This window comes from Oryctolagus cuniculus, chromosome 13, assembly GCF_964237555.1.
Source record: "Oryctolagus cuniculus chromosome 13, mOryCun1.1, whole genome shotgun sequence".
In the NCBI taxonomy this organism is placed as follows: domain Eukaryota; kingdom Metazoa; phylum Chordata; class Mammalia; order Lagomorpha; family Leporidae; genus Oryctolagus; species Oryctolagus cuniculus.
In genome coordinates this window covers 25,453,205-25,479,173 of record NC_091444.1, presented here as the reverse complement: position 1 = coordinate 25,479,173, position 25,969 = coordinate 25,453,205, and the positions used below count along the sequence as shown (strand labels likewise).

The 25,969-nt window shown below is 52.5% G+C and overlaps 1 protein-coding gene across 8 annotated transcripts in view; it reads right to left on the bottom strand.

Moving 5' to 3' along the window:
* Window positions 1–2,669: 2,669 nt before the first annotated feature.
* Window positions 2,670–25,969, bottom strand: part of HHAT (hedgehog acyltransferase) — a 305,572-nt gene continuing 282,272 nt past the window's right edge. For all 8 annotated transcript variants that reach the window (XM_008268452.4, XM_008268451.4, XM_051821308.2 and 5 more), the window contains one exon: window positions 2,670–3,589. In XM_008268452.4, coding sequence (XP_008266674.2) covers window positions 3,498–3,589 — 92 coding nt within the window. In that variant the 3' untranslated portion in view covers window positions 2,670–3,497. The remainder of the gene's footprint in view (window positions 3,590–25,969) is intronic.

Here is a 25,969-nt window from a genome sequence, read left to right as displayed (position 1 = left end):
GCTATGCTCTAAACGATAGGGAAGTATTAAAGAACATAATCTTTTCTGAATGACTGGATGTTAATAATATTAATTTTGATCAGTGCTTTACTTAATTGGTAGTTTCAGCAGCTATTAAGGTACAGGATTACTGCCCTTAAACTAAATAGTGTTAAATTCCGGCATGGTTTCAATTCTGTTTTTTTAATTGGTATTGCTTCTTGCTCATGGCAAGACTCCATAATACTGCTAACTGAGTTCCTCATTTGAGAGGCAGAGATACATAGAGACATTCACAACACAAATACAGAGAGCACGCTCATCCTCTGATTGTCTCCCCTGCAATGGCTGGGGCTGCACCAGGCTTGAAGCTGGCAGCCAGGATTCAATCCGGGTCTCCCATTGGGTGGCAGGGACCCAACTACTTGAGCTAGCACCAGCCACTGCACAGTGCACGGCAGCACGAAGCTGGAATCAGTGGTGGAGTCAGAACTCAAGGCCAGGCACTCTGGTACAGAATGTGGGCTTCTTAACTGGCATTTAAACTGCCAAACGTCCGCCCCCAACCTAAATTCCTAACATCCATCGGCCCACATTTCAAGATCAGCTCTTTTCCTATATACACGGCAGCTTCATTCAGGGAAGAGGCATCTCTGATCTATGAGCTAAATCCAGGCCTCCGGGCCACAGTATGAATACACTAAATTTTTAATGACAGTTTTCCCATCCTATTATTTAAGTACATTGCAGAAAAGGAGGATAAAAAATTTCAGGGTGATATTATTTGAAATTCCAAAGGACTGACATTCATTTTAAAAAACATCATCTCATAAGGCATAAAACACCACATTCTTTATCCTCAAAATCATAAGTGAGTATGGCCTCTGTGATCAGTCAGCAGGATAGTCATTCAGAACTATGTGATACGACACTTTAAAGGCCAAATGGGAGTCAACTTTTTAAAGCATTTTTGGTTTTGGTATGTGTTTTAAAAGGAAACAATTTCCCTGAAGAAAGATCTCAAAAGAGGCTCTGTCAAGACCATCTGGCTTCTCTCTCTGGTCATGCTGAAGTGAGCCCTGCTGTATGGACGGACACACCGTGGGATACCTGTAACAGACAAGCTCACTGTATTGTGCTTCATTTCTTATAGTTAGTCAGCAGCTACATTATTGTTTTAAATAAACCAAATGAGCCGCCTCAGTGCCCCTTAGGGGAAGCTCCCTCTCTCTAAACTGAGATTTTCCCAGTATAGAGATGATAATACAATTGTGTGAGTGTGTGTGTGTATGATCTATCTTCACCCTAGGCCTACAGTGTTTAAGAGAACAAAACGTTTCTGCTTTCATTTCGAATGAATTAATCTGGAAAAATAACGCTCTTCAGTCTTCATGTGCAGTCCCAAGAATTTGCCAGAACGCTGGGGTTTACCTGACCTCCAATGCCTTGCTTGCTCCTCGGGTATCGTCATGGCGATGGTGCATGGAGTTCTCGGGCTTGTTCACAGAGCCAGGTCAAGGTCAGGGGCTCCTGGGGCTGGCAGTGACCGTGGGCCCTCGTTTGGTCTCTTCCTAGCGCCATGCCAACAGCTGCCCAGGGCTGATGACGTGTCTGATGTGCCTCAGCCGGAATGGTTCTGTGTGCCAAGGCACCTCGAGGGTCTTTCATTTAAAGCAATTCCAAGATTTTATTCATTTAAATGATGTGAGCAGTATTGCATTCTCATCTTACAGGTGGGGAGCGGTGATCCTGGGTAACCACACCTTGGCTGGTCAGGCCTCAAGTGCACTGCTAAACAGCAATCCCTTGCCAACTTCTGAGGCCCATTCCGAATCTCATAGTCCTTTCAAGGAAAGCCAGGAGTGTTCCTTCCGCATATACCCGCTCTCCCAATGCAGTGTAACGAGTTAAGTCTACTTGTTCTATAAACGGGATCTATAAAGAGCTCAAAATAACCTGTATCATTGTGTACACACATACGTTAGATACTGCCCTGTTATTTCCACACTCCTTTCGGCCCTGGGAAACCCTTCCTTCTAAGTAAACTTCAGCCAAACTCCCTCCTGCTGCCCATGGATCCTGACCTGTATCAGCTTGTGATGTTCTGCTGCGTTCATCTGCACGCTCATCCTCCCCAGGCTTGTGCTGGCCTTAGCACTGGTCAACACTCTGGAGTCCCCTCCCACGCATGTCCTGCTCCTTAGCGAAGCCACCCGGTGCTGCCCGCACCCACCTGTCCCCCTCGAGCCTCTGCTCTCTGCCTCGGCTGACACACAGCGTGCCCACCTCAGGTCATCAACACCCGGCCCCTCCCATCTCTCCCCGAAGCCGAGCATTTAGGAAGAAACACCATCAGCAAAGTGGCCCTGTACTCCGGGAGTGTAAATCTCACTGAGCTGATACCCGTGGCCAAGACACAAGGACAGAGAAGAGATCAAACTATAGTCCAACCTCTTCCACCCACTGACTTAATTCATGTGCTTGAGATATTATAAGTTGTCCACCACTAGATACACTATGGAACCAAATTTTAAAGATTTACTATCCCCGCCCCAAACACAACCCAAAGGCGAATTCTGAGTTACTTACCACTGGGAGCCACTGGTAACCTGTCCAGTTATCCATTTCGTAAGTATGCTTGGATTTTAAACATGTCCTCAAAAATACTCAAAATAATTCTACAAAAAATGTGAATTATCTATGCAACATAAAAGGTTTCATTTTATTTGAATCAAAACAAAGCAGTATAAACCACCAAGGAGCCCGTGACTGCTGGGACTTGCATGGCAAGGGCAGACAAGACCACAAAAGGCACCCCCGTTCCTTACTTTCCGTGACCTGCCGGACAGGATCTGTTCATGCAAGCACTATTCTCTGGTTTTTAAACTCTATGAGTAAGCAATTAACTTTCAGAGCCACCACCATAGCCACACTTTTCTGAAGGTCTCAGGAACAGGTAGCCTAAATAGTTCTCCCTGATGAAGTTCACATCACAGGAGGACTCCTAGAAGCCCCTAGCACTGTGTCTGTCTGCTTGGACGAGGTCATGAGAAACACAGCTGTCGCTGTCACCTCCCTACTGAGGAGCTGTGGGAAGCAGCTAGGGCTGGTTCTAGCCACCACACCAAGACATTCTAGAAATACTGCCCAGTGGAGGATGGGGCTATCGCTAACTGGGATTTCTGTGCCTCCATCAAGAAATGTCCGTTGCATTTAATTCTGAGCAGAGAGAGAACTGGGACTAGGTTCTAGACCAAAATATCATCAGGTGCAGCCAGGCAAAACACCCTACACACTGCACCCCGAGGCACTCATCAGGCAAATATGCCCCCAGGTTAGAAGACTGCATGGTTGTGAATTTCCTGTGACATTTCGGGCTTCTGTCTTGCAGGGAGGTAAGTTCACAGAGACGAGCAGACCAAGCACTGGTCCCTGGAGAGGGTCCTGGAGTAGGAGGTCAGGCTGCAGCACCATCTGCCCTGGAGGCTGGCTGGGAGAGCTGGCCTGGGCCAGCGCTGTCAGTCCCGGGTGTACGTCTGGGCCCAGGCAATGCCCACGTGGGAGTAGCAGTACAGGAATCCCAGGACAGAGAGGGTCACCCATGGCCAGCCTGTGGGGAGAGGAGAGAGGCGAGATGGTGAGCAAGTCCTGCAGCAGGCCCTCCCACGCAGGCAGACTGTCCCCACCTGGAGACGGCAGCTGCCCTGGAACTGCTCCAGCTGGGACTCAGGTGAGTCCCACGTCCCCATTTGGACCAGCATGAAACACAGAACGCACATCACAAATGCCTACGTCTAGAAATAGGGTGTTCTTTTTAAAGAACATGTCTTTAGAGGACTAAGGCAGATAATAACCAAAAAAGAAAAAAAGGCTCCGAGCCCCTTAATCAGTTTCCAAACACTGACTCAGCAGCTTTGGAAGTACAGAGACCAGACCAGATACTTGACTTTCAAAACTCCACACTTCGAGTGGTTCCTTCTAGAAATACTTGTCTCTTCCTTCTGCTTCTACTACTTAACAGCCCTTTTATGCCAATTGCTATTTACTGATCTTCATGTTGTCAACACGTTTCACTCATTCATTTATACCGAGGACTTTGGAGAGCCAGTGGTGTCATGGATGCACCAGAAGCCAACATAGAAAGACCCGGTTGTGTGTCAAAGTTCCTTCCACTCCAGCACGTGTCAGTAGGAGTTGTGATCTGTGCATTAAGTGTTAAATGGAAGTGTTAAATGGAAGGCACAGAGTCCATTTAAACTGGATTGTGTGGGGCCGGTGCTGTGGCACAGTGGGTTAATCCTCCGCCTGTGGTGCTGGCGTCCCATATGGGCACTGATTCTAGTCCCAGCTGCTCCTTTTCTGATCCAGCTCTCTGCGATGGCCTGAGAAAGCAGTAGGAAAAGACCCAAGTGCTTGGGACCCTGCACCTGCGTGGGAGACCCAGAGGAAGCTTCTGGCTCCTGGCTTCAGGTCAGCCCAGCTTCAGTCACTTGGAGCCATTGGGGAGTGAACCAGTGGAAGGAAGACCTTTCTGTCTCTCCTTCTGTCTGTAATTCTACCTTTCAAATAAATCTTAATAAACAAACAAACAAACAAACTGGATCACGTGAGATGAACAAGGGTTTGTCAGAGGGGAAGGGGCAGGGACAAGCTACCAGAGACACCAAGCGTACACAGCACAGGCCATCCAAAGAACAGGAGTCAGGTGACGTGACTGCCACTGGGGGAGGGAATGCTGTGCAAAGTCCCTGAGGGTTGTCAGAACCCTGGAAGGCTCTCTGCTGTGTCAACCATTAGCTGCTACTATTATTAATATGACACTGGTAAGTCGCTATGGCATAGGGGTTCAATGTGAGCAGGCTCCCAAGGGAGATGAGACACAAGTTCAAATCCTGGCTCTACCCCTTGCCAGCTATGTGGGTAGCCTCAAGTAAGTTAAGTTAACAAATCTAGGGATACAACAACTCGCTTACTAGGGTCCTTCCAAGGACCGAGTGAGAGGACGTGAAGACTTGCCTAGCACATGCCTAGCACATGCTGGGCACAAAAGAAAGGTGTAGCAATGGTGGTAAGAGCAACACAGACGTCTCTCTCCAGCAAGGCTACAGGGACGATGGGAAACTCAAGCCTCGTTCTTCCTGTTTTCGACTTGCACCTTACACACACTGGCTTGCTGCCGGCCCGGCCGGTGAGAGCAAGGAGGGCAGCCAAGGAACCCTAGCAATCTGGCCCCAGGGCCAGCCATGTGTTCCCACCTCTGCCTGTGATTAGCAGTATATTTGTATGTTTGTTTCCTGGGGTTGCTCTAACAAAGCACCACAAACATAATGGCTTCAAACAGCAGACTCATTCTCTGACAGTCCTAAAGGCGGAAGTTCAAAACCAAGGTGTTGGCAGGGCCACGTTCCCTCTGAGGACTCAGAAGAATCCCTCCTCACCGCCTCCTGTGGCTCCTGCATCCCTTGGCTCGGAGCAGGATCACTGCGGTCACCACCCCTGCCTTCTCCGCGTCTCTGTCCTCTCCCTATGTAAGCACCCGTCACTGGACATAAGCCACACTCAATCTAGTATGGGTTCCTCCCAAGGCCTGCAACTGAGTACATCTGCAGAGATCCTACTTCCAAATGAGGCCACATTCTGAGGTCCCGGGGACGGGTTATGGGGACAGGAGAAGCTGGGCCCAGGACAGCCAGCTCCTTTTCCCAAGCTTCAGGAGGGAGCCATCGGTCTGAGGCCCACAGAGCCTGAGGCCCTGTGGCTCAGACCCAGGTACCAGGGGCGTGGCCAGCCCCTGCTCCTCAGGGGCTCAGGTAGCAGGATGGAGGGAGGGGCTCTCCCTACCCTTACTGGAAAAGCTATCCAGACAGGCATCTGGAGACTTAGGATCCGGACTGTATTATGTCACCCTAGCAAGGCCTGTTACCTCCTCTATACAATTGGAGCACAAGGTAGCTCTTTTGAAAACAAAAACAAAAAGAGGTGAATCAAGTCAGACCACAGACTCCATACTGCTTTGCAAAGTGTTTTAGAAATGCAAGGAATCGGGGCTGGTGCTGCAGTGTAGCAGTTACAGGCTCCCCCTGCAGTGCTGGCATCCCATACGGGCACTGGTTCGGTCCCTGCTGCTCCTCTTCCGATCCAGCTCCCTGGAGAGCAGTGGAAGTTGGTCCAAGTCCTTGGGCCCCTGCATTCACGCAGGAGACCCAGATGAAGCTCCTGGCTTTGGCCTGGCTGTTGCAGCCATTTGGGGAGTGAACCAGCAAATGGAAGCACTCTCTCTCTCCCTCTCCCTCTCCCTCTGTAACTCTAACTTTCAAATAAATAAATCTTAAAGGAGAGAGAGTGAGAGAAATGCAAGGGATTGATGCAGTGACAGCCGAGCACTCTGCTCCACACATGCAGCTTACGGACTCTCTCCGTGCCCACGTGGTTCCGCACGCAGCAATCCCAACGTATCCAGGACACCTGCCATGGACTCCTCATCCCTTCCTGACCTCAGGCCGAAGAGGACAAGGAGAAGACATCCCACAAGCCCCCTCTCCAGACCATTCAACCAACACTCTGTGAGTACTTGCTCTATGCCTGGGCCTGTCCTAACCTTGACTTCACCCTCTTAGGGTTTTTGACTGTGGCCACCAGGCCCTGATGTGGCCCAAGGGAGTAGGGTTGGGCTTGGGGCAGTGCCTCCTCTTCATCAGGGTTCAGTTGAGGACAGAACTGTCAAACTGAAAGCAAACTCCATGGGCTAACCTTCTGGCAACATTCCCAGGGCTGCTGCCACGATGTGCTGTCATGCAGGCTCGTCAGACATTAACCGAAAAAGGACGGTGTCAAAAGGACGTGTCCTGACCAGAAACACTGCCTCCCGCTGCAGGCTTCCCTCCCCCAGCCTTTCCCAACTGGCCCTCCTGTGCTCTCTCCCTTCATCCATTTTCTTTTTTTTTTTTTTTTTTAAGATTTATTTATTTGAAAGGCAGAGTTACACAGAGAGAGGAAGAGACAGAGAGAAAGATCTTCCATCTGCTGATTCACTCCCCCAAATGGCTGCAACAGCTGGAGCTGCACAGAGCTGAAGCCAGGAGCTTCATTTGGGTCCCCCACGTGAGTGCAGGGGCCCAAGCACTCAGGCCATCTTCCACTCTTTTCCCAGGTGCATTAGTAGGGAGCTGGATCAGAAGAGGAGTAGCCGACACTCAACCCAGTGCCCATGTGGGATGCCCCCGCTGCAGCCAGCCATTTAACCCACGGTGCACACAGCTGGCCCCCATTCTCATCCATTTTCACAAGCCCCACTCCTTTCATGCTTCCCTTTTTTTCCCTCCCTCCTTCTCCTTTTCCCTCTCTATTAATGTGGCTCATAGAGCCTGGTAGAAATTGTGGTCTTGTCAAAGGAAAAAATCCTTCTGAGGAAGGTGCTTTAGGGTTGAAGCCCCCACACACTCGGCGCTCTCAAGGCTGGGTCCCCCAGGATCAGCAACGTGTCTAACTTCCTCCTGAGCTTGTGACACCAGAACCTAACGAGATCTTCACAGAGGATCGCCTTTAACAGGTCATGGCAGCATCAGAGACAGGATGAACAGGTTGTTGGCAAGTCAGACAATCATTGTAAAAGCTCAGGTTGTATAGTTAATATGATGGATTATTTGACAGACAGAGCTAAACACATAGAAGCAGTATGTATGGTAGCTCAATAGATTCAATTAAAAGGACCAGTGTAGGTGGTACAATAGGTAGAGTTAAAAGATGTAGGTAGTTGTATTGTGATATTGTTGATGGGATATTGGTGAGGTGTATTATAACTAAGCTAATGAGGAAGAGGTAGGCACAGAGGGAGTGTTTAGTGCTCAGAGGAAGTGCTGTAATTGTACTGAGGTTATTACAGCTGAGTAATGACATTCATCTGAAAGGACTGGATAGGAAGAGGCTCAGGCTGGAGAGAGAACAGACTATCATCAAGCAGGTCCAGGAGAAGCCAAAGGTACGTTTGTTGGAAAGTGAGAGATAATGAGACCAAGGACTAGGTCTCAGAAAAGACTTTGTTCACAGGTAATATAGCGAAATGATGGAGCTTCTGTGGAAGCTGCCTGGAGGTTCCTCCACTAATTAAACACAGAACCAGCACGCACATACCCAGAAGAGTTACAAGCAGGAACGAGAAGAGGTATTTGTACATCGGGTTCGTAACAAAACCATTCACAATGCTCAAGGGGAGAAAGCACTCCAAGTGTCCATCACCAAGTGAAGATGGAATAGACAGGCAGTGGAATATCACAAAGGAAAACCCTGGAGTATGCTACAACATCGATGGACCCTGAAGACAGCACGTTACATGACATCAGCCAGGAACAAAAGAATATTATGACTGCACTTATCAGCAGTCCAGTTCCCAGAGGCAGGAGGCAGAATGGTGGCTTCCAGGGCCTTCAGGAAGGAGGCGTGGGAAATTAGGGTTTGATGGGTATACAGTTGCATTTTGGGAGGTTCCACAGATGAACCATGTTGATGGTTGCACAACAGTGAGAATGTACCCACTGCCACCGAGTGTGTACCTTAAAATCGTCAAAATGATACATTTCGTGGAATATATAACTTGATAGAAAAAATTATGCTGAAGGAAGACCTTGTCAAAATAATACATCCTGCATGATCCCATTTATATAAAATTCAGGCTACTTTATAGTTACAAAAAGCACACCAGTGGTTGCTGGGCCAGGTAGATGGAGAGACTGCAAAGGGGCCCAAGGACTGTTCTGGGAAGAGGCTGTTTTGTATCTTGACTATTGGGAAGGTTTCAAGGCTGCACACAATTGTCTAAATTCATCCAACTGTATACCTTGAGTGGATGTATTTGATTGTGCATGAATTACTTCTCAATAAAGTTGACTCCAAAATATTTTGAAGGCAACATTGGGATATTAGCAGATCACAGACTGGCAGCATTGGCTTGCCACATCCTAGGTTACAGACGCCCTAAACTGTTCAAACAGAAGCTGCAGGAAAACACAACTTGGTTTTCCAATGATGATGCAGCTGCAGTCCATCTCCCTAGGCAGAGTGGAACTTCTCACGTGCACGACAGAACCCAGGGCTCCCCTAGTCAGGCCTTCTTCCACCAGGGACTCTGGGAGCACTTTCTCAGCCAGGCAGAAGCATTCAGCAATGGGGTACCTGCTGCAGCTGAGTCAGCACAGATCCCTATCCTGGGGAAGAAACCAGTCCCTCCCAGTGGGAGAGGAGTTAACTGAACAGCTGGGTTGTGTGTGAACTGTTGAGGACCCCATCACAGGATCACTCTGCTCTCAGGTTGCCCCCACCCCGAGGCCATGACCACCATTTTGGCTCTACCAGGGTTTATTTCACTGTGAACCATTTTTAGGGGAAAAAATGGTTGATGACCAGTATATGAACAACTTTGCAGGGCAGTCTTCTTCCCACCCCCTAGCCAGCACCTTGTCCACTTGCAGTTTACAAAGACCACGGAATCTGCTACACAGCTTACAAGGCATTCACAATCCTAGATTATTCTTCCATAACTCACATGTAGCCACTACTGTTTCAGTTTAAGAGGGAGAAACTGAGGCTTGTGAAAGCAAAAATCTCGTCACAAACCATGCAGCTAGAAGATTCTCAAGCTGTGATTTAAAACATGTTTTTGCTTCAAGCTACTCTGTCTCAAAAGGGCCCAGAGTGCACATCCCAAGCCAAGGGTATGCGGTAGAATCCTCTCTGCAGGACATCAGCCTGGCCTGCGTTTCCTATCTACCACAAACATCACCCTAGCTTCTTCCCTCCATCCACGCAAACAAATTTTCTCTCCAGAGGAGGCTCAGAGCCCATGGCCCCCCATCTCCCAGCTCATCCACCACTCCGTCATCACCCTGCTGGTTTTCATTTCTCCCAAATGAAGAACACTGGGACCCTCCCAGTTTGGCTCTTGGGTCCCCACAGCCAGACAGGTAGACTCTCACTTTCTGGTCCCATGGAGCAACGTCTCCACTGACTCAAAGCCATTCTAAGAAATGAAAAGGAAGGGTCTCCCATTCCTCCAAAGAGCAGCCAGCTGCAAAGGAAACAAGGATCGTCTGAGACAAGCCCCCCTTGGATAGAGCCCGAGTCCACACATGTGCAGGAGGTGTATGGTTATGAAACGTCCCCAACACATCCATCCCCGCAGACACACAAGCCTGTGTCACAGCCCACACTGCCATCCTGGTTAAGGCCAAGCAAGGCTGGTGGCTTCTGTCCTGCACAGAGGCCTTGCTAATGGGCTGACTCCGAGAAGGGTCTCGGTAGGGAAATGGCATGAGGAGGTGATCCCAGGAGATGGTGACTGACAGGCTGGAGGGCCAAAGAACATATTCCCTCTCGCTGATCCTGGTCATGGCCTCAGACAGCAGCCTGAGGGCTGACATCCACATCAGAGACTACACAGATGTTAAAGGACTGGTTTGCCGCCCTACGCGCTAGTAAAGCCGCAGTCCCAGCCTCTCCCTTGCGGTTGTCTTCTGCCATGACAGCGGAAAGAAGAACAGAAGGGCGGACACACAGGGTTCTGCAGAAGCCCCCAGGGGCTGCTCCCATACTTGGCTGCCACCTCTTCATATCTACTCAGCCATGCTCATGCCTTGGCACGTGTTAGGATTCTGAACGGTAGATCCCTCCCACGCATAAATCCAGATGCACACGTTTGTAACAGTAGATCCCTCCCACGCATAAACCCAGGTGCACACGTTTGTAACAGTAGATCCCTCCCACGCATAAACCCAGATGCACACGTTTGTAACAGTAGATTCCTCCCACGCATAAATCCAGATGCACACGTTTGTAATACACTCACCGTGCTTGGGTGGCATTGTCTACTTTGAAGCCACTGGAGAGATTAGAAAACCAGCTCATGCATTAGACCCCATTCCTAGGGTGCTGGCTCAGGACCCAGGAAACCCCACTGACCCCCCGCCAGTCGGGGGGCTCTCCACACCCTCCCCCCATTAACTATGCAGAACGACCTGAAACACTGCCGCCTTCACTGAAAGAGCCGGCTCCTGACAGCACGGGACGCCTAAGGACGGTCAGATCCAGTGGGAGGAAGCGATAAGGTGCTTGGCAGTCGTATATAAATCTCTCCTACTACAGTAGCTGCGGCCTGGAGAGATCGTGGAGCCATTCATCAAACAGGCCTGAGCCTACACACCCTCCTGCAGGGCTAACTCGAGAGCTTCCGCCCTAACCAAGCTATGGACCGGGAGCCTCTCCTCTCAGAGGTGGTCTGGACACCTTGTGCAGGGCTACAGAGCAAGAATAAAGCTGCCAAGCTTCGAAGCCTATCGACCACCGGGCCTTTTTCCAGACCCACGGGGCAGGGACCAGGATTCTGGAGAGCATACCCTGGCTACCTCACTCTGAGTTTACAAACCCGAGGCTCAAACCCAGGTTTTCAGGCCTCTGTGTTTTTAAAAAACAATTCACTCTGCTGCCTCACTCACAGCCTCACACGTTACAACCCAGCCTACAGGGCCCCAGCTCGGTTTCTGTCCCGGCTGGTCTGGGGTGGGCCCGAGACTGGGCACTGCCAACCTGTTCCCAGGTGACGTCACACTGCTGGTTCCCGGGAACCACGCTTTGGGGACTGACGTGGAGGAACTCTGCTGGAAGCTGGGGGGGGGCTCCCCACTGGCGGAGCTGTTCATAAATATGAGGGGACTTTCAAATATTCACGGAAAATGGAATTTAAACATGCTCCTCTTAGAGCCAAGAAATGTTGAAATCCATGAATAGCTTTTTGATAATGCACATTTTCCACGAACATTCTGAAGACCCCTCATAGGCAGGGATTTCATTTTTTTTTTTTTTGTACCAAAATAGGCTTATCTTTTAATCCCATTTTCCATGAACTTCTCGAAGCACCAAGATGGGGCATCCCTCCTGGCCTGGCCCAACGCTGGCTGTTGTGGCCATCTGGGGAGTGAATCAGCAGATGGAAGACTTCTCACTCTGTGTCACTCTAACCCTTTCAAAATAGAAAAATAAATCTTTAAAAAAAAAAAAAAACACCTGAGCTTCCTCACGGAGCAGAGGAGACACTGTTTTCTCAGTATCACCTGTTGCCGGGGACTTCGCCGGCACATTTTTCATTCTGGCACATTTTTCATTCTCGTGACCACCTTACCAGGTAGGTATTATTAGTCCTGATTCATAGATACGGCCTCTTTTCCTCTAAGTCACTGGCTTCCAAATCTCAACCCACCCAGTGCTCCAGGTACCCAAAGTCAGCGGGAGTGAGGTGGGGGGTGGGGCTGCAAGCGGCAGGTCAGTCATTTCCAACCTCGGCCCTCGCTAACCCGCTTGGCCACCCCAGTCCCCGGGACATCCACTTCTCCGTCTTCTCAAAGGGAGCAGAGGAAGCACCGTGAGCACAGCTGACGGCCTGGGTCGCAGCTCGTCCCCCGCGCACACTGTGGGCGCTGAAGGGCACGTCCTGGGGCCTGCACCATCCTTCCCTGAAATCGTCAAAGCCACCGACACTCGGCCCCTGCTGCGCGCCGAGCACCCACAGGGGGTTTAACAGGGAGACACGGAGGGAAGCAGGGGCTGGGACACCCTCGGGGGGCCTCAGGCCACCCCGCCGCCGCGACACTGGCTGGCTAGGTGCTGGGTGCACATCTGAACCAGCACGACAGCAGCCGCTCGTGAATCATGTTGTTCACAGTCAATTTACATCCTGATGAAGCCAACCTCGGCCGCATTCCTCATCCTTTCCCGACTCCCGGTGCAAGCAAGCCCCACAGGCAGGCGCTTACTGAAGCACGCACTACGTGGATTCAACTCATTTCACGTGGAATGGAAGAAGCGGGAAGCAGCAGCCAGGGCCAGTTTTTCTCATGCTGACAGCACGAGCAGAAAGCGGGGCTGAGCAAACACACATCTTCCCTCTCCAGGGCCACGCAGATGGGGAACCTGCATCCCAGAAAGCCAGCCCCTCCCCTGGGTGCTACACTCGCCAGGGCCCCCGGGCCACAGGCTGCACAGTGGGAACATGCTTCCCCAGCTGTTGCACTATTTCCATAACCTGTGTTTTTAATCGAGCCTAATTAGGAGCGTGGCTCATTGTTAATTCATGACCACACAGCGGAGGCCGCCTCGCAAGCAAGCTGATGGGAGCTCCACTAACGGAACAAAGGGAGGGCACGCTGCGAGCGAGCCAGGCTCCTCGGCAGACAGGCCCACAGTGTGTCCACAAAGCTCCTACTACGTGCTTGACCTTTAGCCAGGAAGCCCTGCTTGTTGTCACGGGCATGGTCTGCATCTTCATTTGAGGGCTCTTCACCTATGCCTCAGGCTCAAGTTCAACAGCCCTGGGAACCAACTCACAGCTGATGGACATGGACGGCTTGGGGAGAACACAGGGGCCAGCCACGAGCTCATCCAGAGCAGAACTGGGTGGGTGGGTGCCCCCGAGGAGCTGAAACTGAGCAAGGTGCACAGAGCCGACTCTGGCCGCGTCTCTGCTCTGATGCAACTGCGCGCTTCGGGGAGGCAGCGGTCTGGGAACCATGGTTTGCGGAGAGCAGCTGACGGAACTGGTGAGGCTCGGGCGAAGAGGGAATGCCGCTGTAAATACAGAAACAGCGCCTTCACTGAACACGGGCAGGAGGGCGCATGAGCACCCCAAGGGCAGGGCTGGGGGCGGGGAGGAGGCACCAGGGAGGCTAAGGGGGCACCTTCACGGCCACAGCCCCCGGTACTCAGGGGAACGTGGGCAGAAGCAGGATGACTGGGCCACCACCGAGCAGACTTCTCAGGTTTCTGGGAGTCCACGCATCTGCTGCCCTCCCAGGCCACAGGGATGCGTGGTAAAATGGCCTGCGAGACTGAGGATACACGGATGCGGCTTGTCAACCTCTGAGTGCTCATTCGCAGACTGCCGAATCTATTCTTCAGGGCACTGCAAACCACAGCTGTGCCACACCCTTGCACAGGGCACCACGCCCTGTCCACCCAGCTGGTCTCTGGTTCCTGAGCCCAGGGAACCTGAAGCCCATTAATGGCAGAGCCCAGAGCCTCAGCACCATTGACACTCATGGGTGTGCCCGGGGGGGGGGCTGGAAGCGAGGTGCAGGGGACGCGCTGGCCGCGAACGTGCATGCTTGCAGACTGGCACTGCACACACCCCCAGTCCCTGCACCACCAAATAAAAATTCCAGGAAGGGAGAGAATGCGAGCGGGACCCAAAGCATACGCATATCTGAAAAGGTGGTGTCGGCAAGTGCATCCGCCGTGCTCTCTTCTCAAATCAGCTGTCAGACAAAGGACTCGGACTTGGATTGTGGAGTAAAGAACAGAGGGACGGAGCCAGGCTCTCAGTGGCTGCGGCAGCAGTAGCAGCAGCAGCAGCAGCGGCAGCTCTTCCCAGAGGAGCGACCGTGAGCCGTGAAGCCAAGGCAGCCGCTGAGTGGGAAGAGGAAGGAGGCGGTCCTGCCTGGCCCTGAGGGCTTTGTTCTCGCCGTTGCTCCCACCTGCTGGGCCTGCAACTTTGCTCAGCAACACGCGAGGAAGGGGACAGGCGTGACACAGGCTGCGGTGTGTGGCTCCAGAGCTACCTTAGGCCGCTGCTTCTGGTAGAGTGGGGGCGGGCCTGGCAGATTCATCCTGTCTCCCCACTCTGCTCCTGCTGCCTGGTCCTAGGCAGGCTGGCTGTGCCTGGGAGGCAGCCGGTGGCCATGTGACATTCCCCTGGGGGATGCTGGGTTTGCACAGCTTAGTGCCATCTCAACCACCAAAGCTGCCTTGAAAGGAACCTGACGGAAGCACTGAACAGTTCGGAGATTTGTGCAGAGAAATGCAGCTCCCACATTTGTAAATGCATTTGGAAGAGGCATCTCATCTTCTAGGTCCTGGTGTAAGAAGGGATGTGGGAGACAGGTCAGCAGAGCATCCAAGCTGGGGCATGACGTCATGGTGGCGGCAGTGTCCACAGCTGCAGTGGGAGCAGCTTGCTCATCCCTCAGGGCACAGAGCAGTTAGGTGGCCCTGGGCGCCAGGAGGTAGCGGCACAGGGGCGGGGAGCAGGGACCCCTCTCTGCCAGAGCAGCATGGAGCTGCCCAGGGATGAGGGGGGCCGTGCGTGCACGCCCTGAGAGCAGGAGAAGCCATATGCACACGGCTACAGGCTTGAGCAGGGCTGCCCCATCCCAGGCACACAGAAGCCACTTCCAGGAAGTGCGGGCACGCGGATAAATCAACAAGTAGCCTGGAGAAAGGCTGTGTGGTCACGTGGGAAGGCGCTGGCCCTGTTCTGTGTCACTCCAGAAGACAGAGCAGGGCCAACAGAAGTCACAAGAGGCAGACTCTGGCCACTGCCAATCGGAGCCTAGAACACGGAGAGCAAGCAAAGGCCATCCGGGTTCCCAGGACCCAGCACCCAGGCAGGCTGGGAACCGAAGGCGGAGCTCCGACAAGCCACGGCACCATCCGGGGATGCGGCTTAGGAGGCTATTTCCCTGACCTGCAAAGTGTCAGGCACTCTTGTGCCTGGAAGACATGGAGGGAGGAACGGTGTGTTCCCCTCGCACTCCCAGCCCTGGCACGCAGGCCCTGAAGGTGCCCCCTAGGGGCAGCAAGCAAGGATGGCTGGATCCTCGGAGCCCAGGCTGAGCACTGCCTGCTCCCCATCCCCCGAGTCCCCCCGGCACCCTGCTCCCGGGGGCAGCTGGGATGTCCTGACCCTGTATTCAGCCTTTGCAGGAGCAAGCATCTGGCCATCTGAGAAGTGCGTGCAGAGAAACTCAACTTCTTCACCTGCTCGAACCGAACACCTTAAAGCAACTGGCTGCAGAGGCGGAGAAGACAGGACAGGGCACTGGCGAGGTGGGCAGCAGGAAGCAGAGCCAGCCAGCATCTCTCAGGTGGGCTGGAAGGTAATGAACGCTCACCGTCGTTACTAACAAGGTGTTCGCACCTTCCCCGCCGCCTCTGTGCTTCCTGGTCAGGGAGCAGCAATGCCAGGGAGGCTGGGATCCTTTGGGAAACTTTTCCCAGCTGCTCACTCTCTCCCTGGTTCTCTTTCCACGGGGTTAATTGGTGGCCTCCAGGGAAGGCGGCCCTGCTGCTGCAGCTCCGTCTGGCTGGTGTCACTGGCGGCCTCAGAGCACAGTATTTACATCATGCACCCCTTGTAGAGTTTCCAGATGCTCCCTGGGCTGTGGGTCAACTCAGGGCGTGGAACCAGCCCTCCATGGGCTTTCTGCAATTCTTCAACAGTGACAGAGCAGCGTCTATGAGCGTCAGTTCTGTGGCCTGGGTCTCGGCTTCCCCCGTCCGACTGCTCACATCTACCCAGGTCTTCCCGAAACCTGGCAACTACAGCTTGAGGCGGTGGCCAAAGAATGTGCGACAGCCCCCACAGGGCACTCATGGTCATCTCTAAGGACACCCCAGGCTTTGGGAACCTCTCATGCTGAAGGAGGCCATCTGAAGATAAACTAATCATTATTGCAACTCATCACTCAGCACTGACTGAGCTCCTACTGTATACAAGGCATTGAACTCAGTGCTGGGGATGCCAGAGGGATGACAAGGCAGGCACCTCACTGTAAAGATGCTAGCCAGGACATCTGTATCCTATGCCAGAGCACCCATGTTTGAGTCCTAGATCCACTCCCAATTCCAGCTTCCTACCAAGGTACACCCTGGGAAAGCAGGTGATGGCGCAAGCAGTGGGGTCCCTCCAGCCCAGACTCTAGGCTTTAGCCTGGACCAGACCTAGCTGTTGAGGGATCTGGGGACTGAGTCAGTAGATGGGAATATGTTCTATTTCTCTGCCTCTCCAATAAGTAATTAAAAAAAAAGAGAGAGATGAAAATCCTGACTTATAATTAGGGAGACAGGAATCAAGATACAAGGAGGAAATCCTGATCTTAAGTTATTTCCCAGTGTGAATGAATGAATGAATGAATGAGCATTCAACATTTGCTAAGCTTTGTCTCTGTGTTGCACACTTTGCCAAGACGTGGGGCACATGGGATGAGAAAAGGTGGCCTCTGCCCTCTGAGAGTAGCAGGCCGGAAGAGGAGGGAGACAACTACAGACATTCTTTGTGCAGATTCCAGGCACCCAGGGCCTGGTCACCAGGGTTGGGGTGGACATGGTGCAGACTGGGCTAAGGGGATGTGGAAAGGGGGCCTTCCTGATGTGGGGGGCAGGGAGGGCAAGCATGCCAGTGCCACTCCGGTGGGCACACACCTCCAGGCCATTATCCTTGGGCCTGACCACCAGCATCACTGAGACTGGTTTTCTCCCCAAATGTGTAATCTATTGGTCTGCTGGCCAGGAATGCATGATGCAAAATTCTAAACATATCAGGGGGTGAGCAGGGGAAGTCCCTTCCCTCCTGTGTCCAGTCACTTGCTTCCTCTCTCCCTATGGACGTCTTCGTGTTCCCAGTCCATTGTGTATTATGCATATGGAAGCAAACATTTTCAAAACAGTATTTAACTTTTCATTCTGAAATATGCATTTAATTTTTTTTTCTGACTTGAGAGGCTGAGCCATCCGTGGGTTCACTCCTCAAAGATCCACAATGGCTGGGACCGAGCTGGGGCAAAAGACAGGAGTCAGGAACTCCCATGTGGGTGGTGGGTGGCGGGTGGCAGGGGTCCAAATACTTGAGCCATCACCTCCTATATCCCAGGGTCTGAAGTAGCAGGAAGCTAGAGTTAGGAGCTGGAGCTGGGTATGGAACCCAGCTGACTCCTATGTGAGACATGGCTATCTTAACCGCTAGGCCAAACGCTTGCTAATTTTTTAATGCAAATACCACACACACCCCGTTCCTTCCTTACTTGGTTAAGGTTCTGTATCTTGGGGGTTTGTTCCATATGCGTACATTTACTGCTGCTTGCAAAGGCTGTGATGAATTCTGCCTAAATGGACGTGCTATAATTGCGTGCCTGGTGGCTCCTGCTGTTACAGAGCCTCACGTGACTCCCTGTGTGTAGTTCATTTCGCATGTGAGAAACTCTGCATAACAGAGCACTGGAAGTAGAGGGAGCCGGTCAGTGTGGGGAGACCCTGCTGAGCTGCGCTCTGCCCGGGAGACTGCCGGGGCTGTCAGGGGACACTGATCCAAGCCACTGCGGCACAGCACCGGGGCCACTTGTGAAGCGGAACATCTTCCCATCTGTATCCTGGAAACTGTCTATTCACAGCCTCTCCCAGGCTGGTGCTCCTTTCTGCTTACCAATTTATAGGAGTGAGGCTGTTAGGACTATGTCCACCCTAAAGGGTGCCCTGCTGTCACCAACGCGAGAGGGAAGCCCAGGGCACGGAGTCCGAGCGGAGCTGCCACAGGCAGGGCCGGGCCTGGGGACGCCCTGCCTAGTTAGCAGCAGCTTACGACGGCCGGTCGCCCCGAGCACCCCACGCGCCCTCCAGAGCAGTGCAGGCTCGCACTGTTCCTGAATATTCATTAAGTGAAGACATCAAACCACGTCCTTCCTACAGGCATTAGAACCTCTGCAGGGGCTCACAGCGAGCCAGGCCACAGAGCCTGCGTGCCCCTCTTCTCCTTTCTATCAGACCCGTCAGCGAGCCAGGCCACAGAGCCTGCGTGCCCCTCTTCTCCTTTCTATCAGACCCGTCAGCCGGAGCACTAGGGGCAAGAGCTCATTTCCATGCCACCCTCCCCTGCGTCCCGCCCACCCATCTATTTAACTCTGATTGATAGGGCAGGTGGGGCCTTGCCCCCTGAGCCTTCTCTCTGGGCAGCTCAGAGTGACCCACTGATGGGTACGGAGCATCCATTCCAGTTACTTCTCCCCCACTGAACCCCAGGTTTTCCTGGCGTTCAGAACCAATCGTGATGGAAAGCAGCAGGGGTGGCGCCATTAGCCTCAGCCACACCATTCAAGGGCTTCCCAGAGCCAGGGATCAGGGCTGCTGTGGGCCTCCCACCTCCACCTCCACCAGCCCCATCACCCGGGCCCTGGCCTTGAGGCCACCAGGTGTCTACTCTGAGGCCCCAGATGCCCACGTTCCTCTCCAAGATGGTCCAGGCCCCACCCCCACACTTCTTACGCCCCTCGATTCTGAACAATTCCTATTGGAACGCAGCAGGAAGAGGGGAAGAACGGACTCCCTTCTCACTTCCGTTCTTGTCAGTGTCTGTGCAGCACCAGAGCACAGAGGCGGCTCCTGCCTCCAGCTTCTGTTGACTTTCTCCCACCCGGCACCAGTGCCCACCCGGCCATCTGAGAACCAGCCACCCCAGGCATGTCCTGCTCCCAGGTTCAAGCACAAGCCACAGGGCACCCCTCGGAGGTCTGAGCACAGCCTCTAGGAGCCTCGTCTCTGAGCTCTTGGGTCCCCGCATCTTCCTTTGTGTTTCCAAGCCCTACAGGGAGTAACCCTCTTTACAGCTCCTAACACCTGTCTGGCCTCAGTAGCCCTATTACTCCTCCAGCCTTGTAATGCTCCTGTCTTCCCTGTACTAACCCCTTCTTCTGAAATACACAGTATGCTCTCTGTGTTACAAACTTGACCTTGACAGACACCTCCCACGAGGATGACTCCCAGCGATAGACCAGAGACTGACCAGAGACCCCGTTGGTAATAGGGAGGACCAGGGAAAGAGACAAAAATTACGGAGATGAGTGGAGGAGATGACCAAGTGCAGAGGCAGCCCCCAGAACTTTGGGGTTCAGCCTTTCTAGAGATTCCACTGGGGAAGTTATCACCAAAGTGTTTTCCTTCTCCCATAATCAGAGTCGTAATCTGATGTTAGAAAATTAGTCCAGGCCCCATGGTGAGCTGGTCCCCCCACCCTGGGCAGACACTTGCTCAGGGTTTTTCAATATGACATTTAATCAGTGAGCTTTCATATAGCTGATGGCTTTCTCCTTCCCTTTCTGAATTTAGCATATGAGAATATCTAAAAAAAATTATATTTTGTCCTCTCAAACTAGGGAAGGAGTGTGCACGTGCTATGTAGCAAATAAAGTCACACAGGGCAGGGCTGCCCAGCACCCACAACTCCTCAAGCATTGCCCGCCCTCCCCACCACCTTGCAAGGCTTATCGTGTCTAAATTAATAGCTGCACAGGGATATCCAGCTGACCCAGAGAGTGATTAAAACTGCCTCCTATGCAAGAGCTTCCAAATGTTCTGAGGAAGAGCCTGAGCTGCATGTGAGTCCCCTGAAGTGTGTTTATAGTTGGCTCAATCCCAAGCCTGCAAATAAAAGGCCCCCGCGTGATGTTTATCCTTTTAATGAAGAGAAAAAAAGAGCCAGACTGCTCCCCTCTGTGAAGTCCAGGAAGGCACTTACAGTGCAGCCCTTTCTGTGGGGCCTTCACAAGCGAACTGTGGGAAACCCTCTCTCTCAGTCTACACTTTGGGGTGAAGAGCCAGGGAAGAAAGGATTACTGCTTCCTACCTCCATGGCTGCGGCCAGTTTCAGGAACGAGAACTGTCAGCCCCATCCCATGGCTACATGACTTTTGGAGCTCCGCACATGAACCTCTCTGAGCCTCTAGCTTTTCTGACCCTTAAAATCAGAATGACCAATTCCTATTTCTGAAATCACTGAGGATTGCGCCGTTTGATTCTGCTCTCATTCAGCCAGATGCATGTACAGGAGGCGGTAAGAAACCCAAAGCCCAAGCAGTGAACGAGCTGTTCCCAGCCCGCAGCACCACGCAGGACGGGCAGCTTTCCTTCCCCTTTCTGTGGGGGAGCCAGGGGCCAAACTCTGACAAGAACGCGCTGGGACACGTCACGGCTACAAACCAAAAACGTTCCCCGGGGCTGGGGTTGTGGCACAGTGGGTTAAGCCGCTGCTTGGGATGGTGATGCCAACATCCAGGTACTGGAGCACGGTTTGAGTCCTGCTGTCTCTGCTTCGGATCCAGCTCCCTGCAAATGCACCTGAGAGATCAGCGGAAGATGGTCCCAGCAGAGGCCTCTCCCACGCGGCTGACCTCAATGGAGATCCAGGTTCCTGGCTTCCGCCTGGTCCAACCCCAGCTGGTGTAGCCATTTAGGGAACAAACCAGCAAGCAGATGGAGGATCTCTCCTTCTTTCTCACTGTAATTCTGTCTTGAAAATAAATGAAATAAATCTTTTTAAAAATCTACAAAAAATGTTTACTTAATCCTAATATTTGCCATTGAATAAGCCCATTTCTGACTTTCAACATTATCAGCGCCCTCTAGAGGCTGGCAGACACACACCCTGAACATACTGTCCTGCTGTCCTACCACTCTGAATGACCACCTATCTACAGCCACAGGGAGCCTCCATTCCTCCAGCATTGCAGGTTCTACGGTAGCACAATTTCTGTAACACCACACCGACTGGGATCCCCATCTACTTTCCCATTATCCAGGAGTCAGGCAAGCTGGGGGACAACACCATGCCAGGTCAAGTTCATTCTTCACTCTGAGCCCTGTACAGCCCCTACAGAGACGAAGCAAAGCTCGGGCAGATCTCTCTCAGACAGCATGGACAGTGATGTGAGTCCTGGCTCCCTAACATTATAAGTGGGAAAACACTGTGTTACTGCACCCCCCATGTGAGGCCCCATCTGTACACAACGTCACGGCGATCCTTGGGCCCAGCATGGCAGCCATTGCTGTCTCAGCGTGAGCAGCCCTGCGGCAGGGCTCCTGGTACTCAGCCTGCTCTTCAGGAGCTCATGTGGAGCTCACGCCGCGTGGCTTACTGTGCAAATCCCTTTGCAACTATGCTAAGCTTGCATTCCTTAAAATGAGCCTCTGCACCTGGGCTCACTCAGACATGGGGAGGAGAGGGGCTCTGGGGTGCACTGGGTGGTCAGCGCGGAGCCACGGTGTGATTCCAAAGCCTCCCTGCAGACAGTGGGTGTCTGAGGGTGACCCCACACATTGACGCCGGAGGTGAACATGCAGCCATTAAATACATGCCAAGTATCTCTTCTACCTCGCAAGCACTTGCTGCGGCCAAGATTATACAGTTGGGCTGATTCCAAGGATTTGAATTACAGGATGTTGTTTTCATATACACCAATTGGGTTATTTAACACAAAATTCAACAGGGCTGGAAGTCTGAGTCTGAATAAATTAGAGAATCATTATGCTGAGAGTGGTCTGTTCGAAAAAGGCTCAATCCTGGTGTCACTTAAACTGAGCCACAAATTCCCTGAGCATTTCTGCAAGCAGGCATACGCATGCAAACACTCCTAATATAACCAGTTTCTGCACTTTGCATAATGCACATTCAGACCTTTGTGCAATTTTCAAATTAATCTTGCAGTATGTATTAGCATAGGAACAGCACATACAGCTACTAATTTCTCTACAGAACAAATCCTCACCTGGAGGAAAAATTAACAGCTGGAGGGTGTATGTGGTGCTGTGCATTATCAATCAGCTGTGGCGCAGTGAGCTGAAGCCCTGGCCTAAAGCGCCAGCATCCCATATGGATGCTGGTTCTAGTCCCGGCTGCTCCTCTTCCTCCCCAGCTCTCTGCTATGGCCTGGGAAAGCAGTAGAAGATGGTCCAAGTGCTTGGGCCCCTGCACCCACGTGGGAGACCCAGAGGAATCTCCTGGCTCCTGGCTTCAGATCGGCGCAGCTCTGGCTGTTGCAGCCATCTGGGGAGTGAACCAGCGGATGGAAGACCTGTCTGTCTCTACCTCTCTCTGTAACTCTGTCTTAAAAAAAAATCAGCTTTAACACTAAGTGTATATAGATTTAGAGTTTGAGGATAACAACCAAATGGCACTGAATAAACTCACAGGATAGCGAGGGCAAGACTGAAGACCTCCGCCAATGAATGTATAATGGGCCCAGAGCTGTGCAACAGCAAAACAAAAACAACAGTGCTGCCGAGACTGCTCCTGGAGAACAGAGCTGGGGAGGAAGGGCCCGGGGGACACATGCATGGCTCCCAGTGCCCCTCGGCCACACACACACTGACCACACCTCCACACTGGTCCCTCCGAGGGGCCGCAAAGTAGCCCTCAATTGACTTCTGTATTTTCACGTGTGCTGGTCCTGCAGGCCCCCCTTCCCCACGTGGGCCAGATGTTGGGATGGACAGCATTGCGTGTGCACTAACAAAGCCTGAAAAGGTGAACGCTCACACAATGAGGCACTCTGGGACAGCAGGTGCCCACGCCAATCCAAAGCATCTAGAGTGAAGGGAGGCACAAGCGCCTTTGGTTTGTATTGTGGTCAGGGGTGGGGCCAGCATGAGCAGTGGCTGGTTTGCACGGCCTTGAACTTCCTGCCAAAGCCAGGGGAGGAGAAAGTCCGTTTTCTCCTTGACACAAGAGGATGGGGCTCAGAAGCTGGTGGCAGCCAAACACCAAGCATGGAGCTGGGCTCTTTCACCTTCTCACCTTTCAGCAACCTCTGGGGACTTAAAACCCTACTGTGAAATTTCCCTGTGGTGTGAAAACCTACCTGGAACGGTGTCCTCATCAGGAAAAGCCGTGTAACACTGAACGTGAACAATGCTATACAGATGCAGAGACACTGGCCCGGTGCCTGTACTGTACACGCCGGAGGTTCGATAATGGTTTCTTTTTTTTTTTTGACAGGCAGAGTGGACAGTGAGAGAGAGAGACAGAGAGAAAGGTCTTCCTTTGCCGTTGGTTCACTCTCCAATGGCCGCCGCGCTGCCGCACCGCGCTGATCCGATGGCAGGAGCCAGGAGCCAGGTGCTTCTCCTGGTCTCCCATGGGGTGCAGGGCCCAAGCACCTGGGCCATCCTCCACTGCACTCCCTGGCCACAGCAGAGAGCTGGCCTGGAAGAGGGGCAACCGGGACAGAATCCGGCGCCCCAACCGGGACTAGAACCCGGTGTGCCAGCGCTGCAGGTGGAGGATTAGCCTAGTGAGCTGTGGCGCCGGCCTTTTTTTTTTTTTTTTTTTTGGACAGGCAGAGTTAGACAGTGAGAGAGAGAGAGACAGAGGGAAAGGTCTTCCTTTACCGTTGATTCAGCCTCCAATGGCCGCTGCGGCCGGCGCACCGCGCTGATCCGAAGCCAGGAGCCAGGTGCTTCTCCTGGTCTCCCATGGGGTGCAGGGCCCAAGCACTTGGGCCATCCTCCACTGCACTCCCAGGCCACAGCAGAGAGCTGGCCTGGAAGAGGGGCAACCGGGACAGAATCTGGCGCCCCAACCGGGGCTAGAACCCGGTGTGCCGGCGCTGCAGGCAGAGGATTAGCCTAGTGAGCCGCGGCGCCGGCCTGATAGTGGTTTCTGAACCCAAATCCAGAACTTTCAGAAGAAAAGTGTTTTCTCCGCATGGTTCCGCATTCACCCTTGGCTCTTTGTTCTTGTGAAAACCAGAAAGCGGCCACCGCCTCTGACAAGGCTGAGTCTTATTGACAAGAGCTGCTGGGATGAGGGGGTGGGGGAAGAGAAAGGGAGTGGAGGGGGCTCTAAGGCTGGCAGGGGTGGGGGGGAGCCAGGTGATGGTGGTGGTGGTCAGGGCACTGCTCTACATGACACCCCAACATGTGCGGCACGGCCACTCTGGTGAGGCAGCGTGCTGGTCAGTGGCCAGGGAGCTGTCCTGGCTGGCGGGAACTGGCCCTAGAGGGGTCGGGGAGAGGACAGGAAACAGAGGGCGCTGTGTGTTGAACTGCGGCCACTACATAAAAAATAGAAATATATGTCAGTCATAAACCTTAGTGCCTTGCAGTGGAGCCATAGTTGGGACTAGACTCCATGCGGCAGTAATTAAGATTAAATCATACTCAAGTAGGGCAGGCCTTTAATTCAATAAAATGGTGTCCCTTATTTATTTATTTTATTTCGGGGGGGGGGGGAGAGTGGGGAGAGAGAGAGAGAGATTGATTCCATCTGGTTAACTCCCCAAATGCCTGCGATGACTAGGGCAGAAACCAGGATCCAGGAGCTCAACCAGGTCTCCCTTGTGGGTGGCAGGAGTCCAGCTACTTGAATCACACCTGGCTGCCTCCCAGGATGTGCATCAGCGGGAAGGCGGAGTCTGGAGACAGAGGCGGGCACTGGACCCAAGCATTCTAATGTGCACATCTTCACTGCTGGGCTAAATGCCAGCCCCTAGACTGGTGTCCTTTATAGCAAGAGAAGATACAGAGACAGGCAGGCAGGAAGAATCCCAGGTAACCACAGAGACGGCCTGGAGTGATGCAGTGGCAAGCCAAGCAATGCTGCGGATTGAGGGGCAAGACGGCAACCTCCTGAGAATCCCGTCTCAAGGACAGGCTGCCCCGCGCATGCGTGGGTGGTGGCCTCCCAGCCTCCAGAACTCGGGGGGAACAAAACTCCATGTCCACGCCATCCTGCGTGCACTTTGTCATGACGACTCGGAAACTGTTACAGCAGGAGGAAATCAATTACTTTCATCTTTTTTATAAAGACTGTAATGTGTAACTGTCATTAAATTCCTCAGTCATTGGAAAAACACAGTGAGAAGATATTTTCTATGAAACAACTCGACTTACAGCTCACCACCAGGTTCATATTCCACGGTTGGTATTATCAGCAAATTTACAAACAGAAGAGAAAAAGATACATTTCTGTAAGATGTGCAAGAAAAAATGGTAGCTGTGATTATCTCTGCGTTATGGGAATATAGATCCTTTTTCTTTTTCTGTGTTGTTGCTTTCAAGTTTTCTGCACTGTGGGGCCAGCGTTGGGAGGTAGCTGCCTGTGGCACTGGTTTGAGTCCCGGCTGCTCCACTTCTGATCCAGCTCTCTGTGGGAAAGGCAGCAGAGGATGCTCTGGGCGTTTGATCCCTGGCGCCCACGTGGGAGACCTGGATGGAGCTCTGGACCCCTGCCTTCAGCCTGTGGAAGGTTGCAGCTCTGTGGGGTGTGAGCCAGTGAATAAAAGACCTCTCTTTCTTTCTGCCCCTTTCTCTGTAACTCTTCCAAACCAATAAATGAATCTTTAAAGAACTTCCACATTGTGGTAATAAAAATAATTTAGAAAGGAACACAGCCTTACTTCCCAAGAGCTGC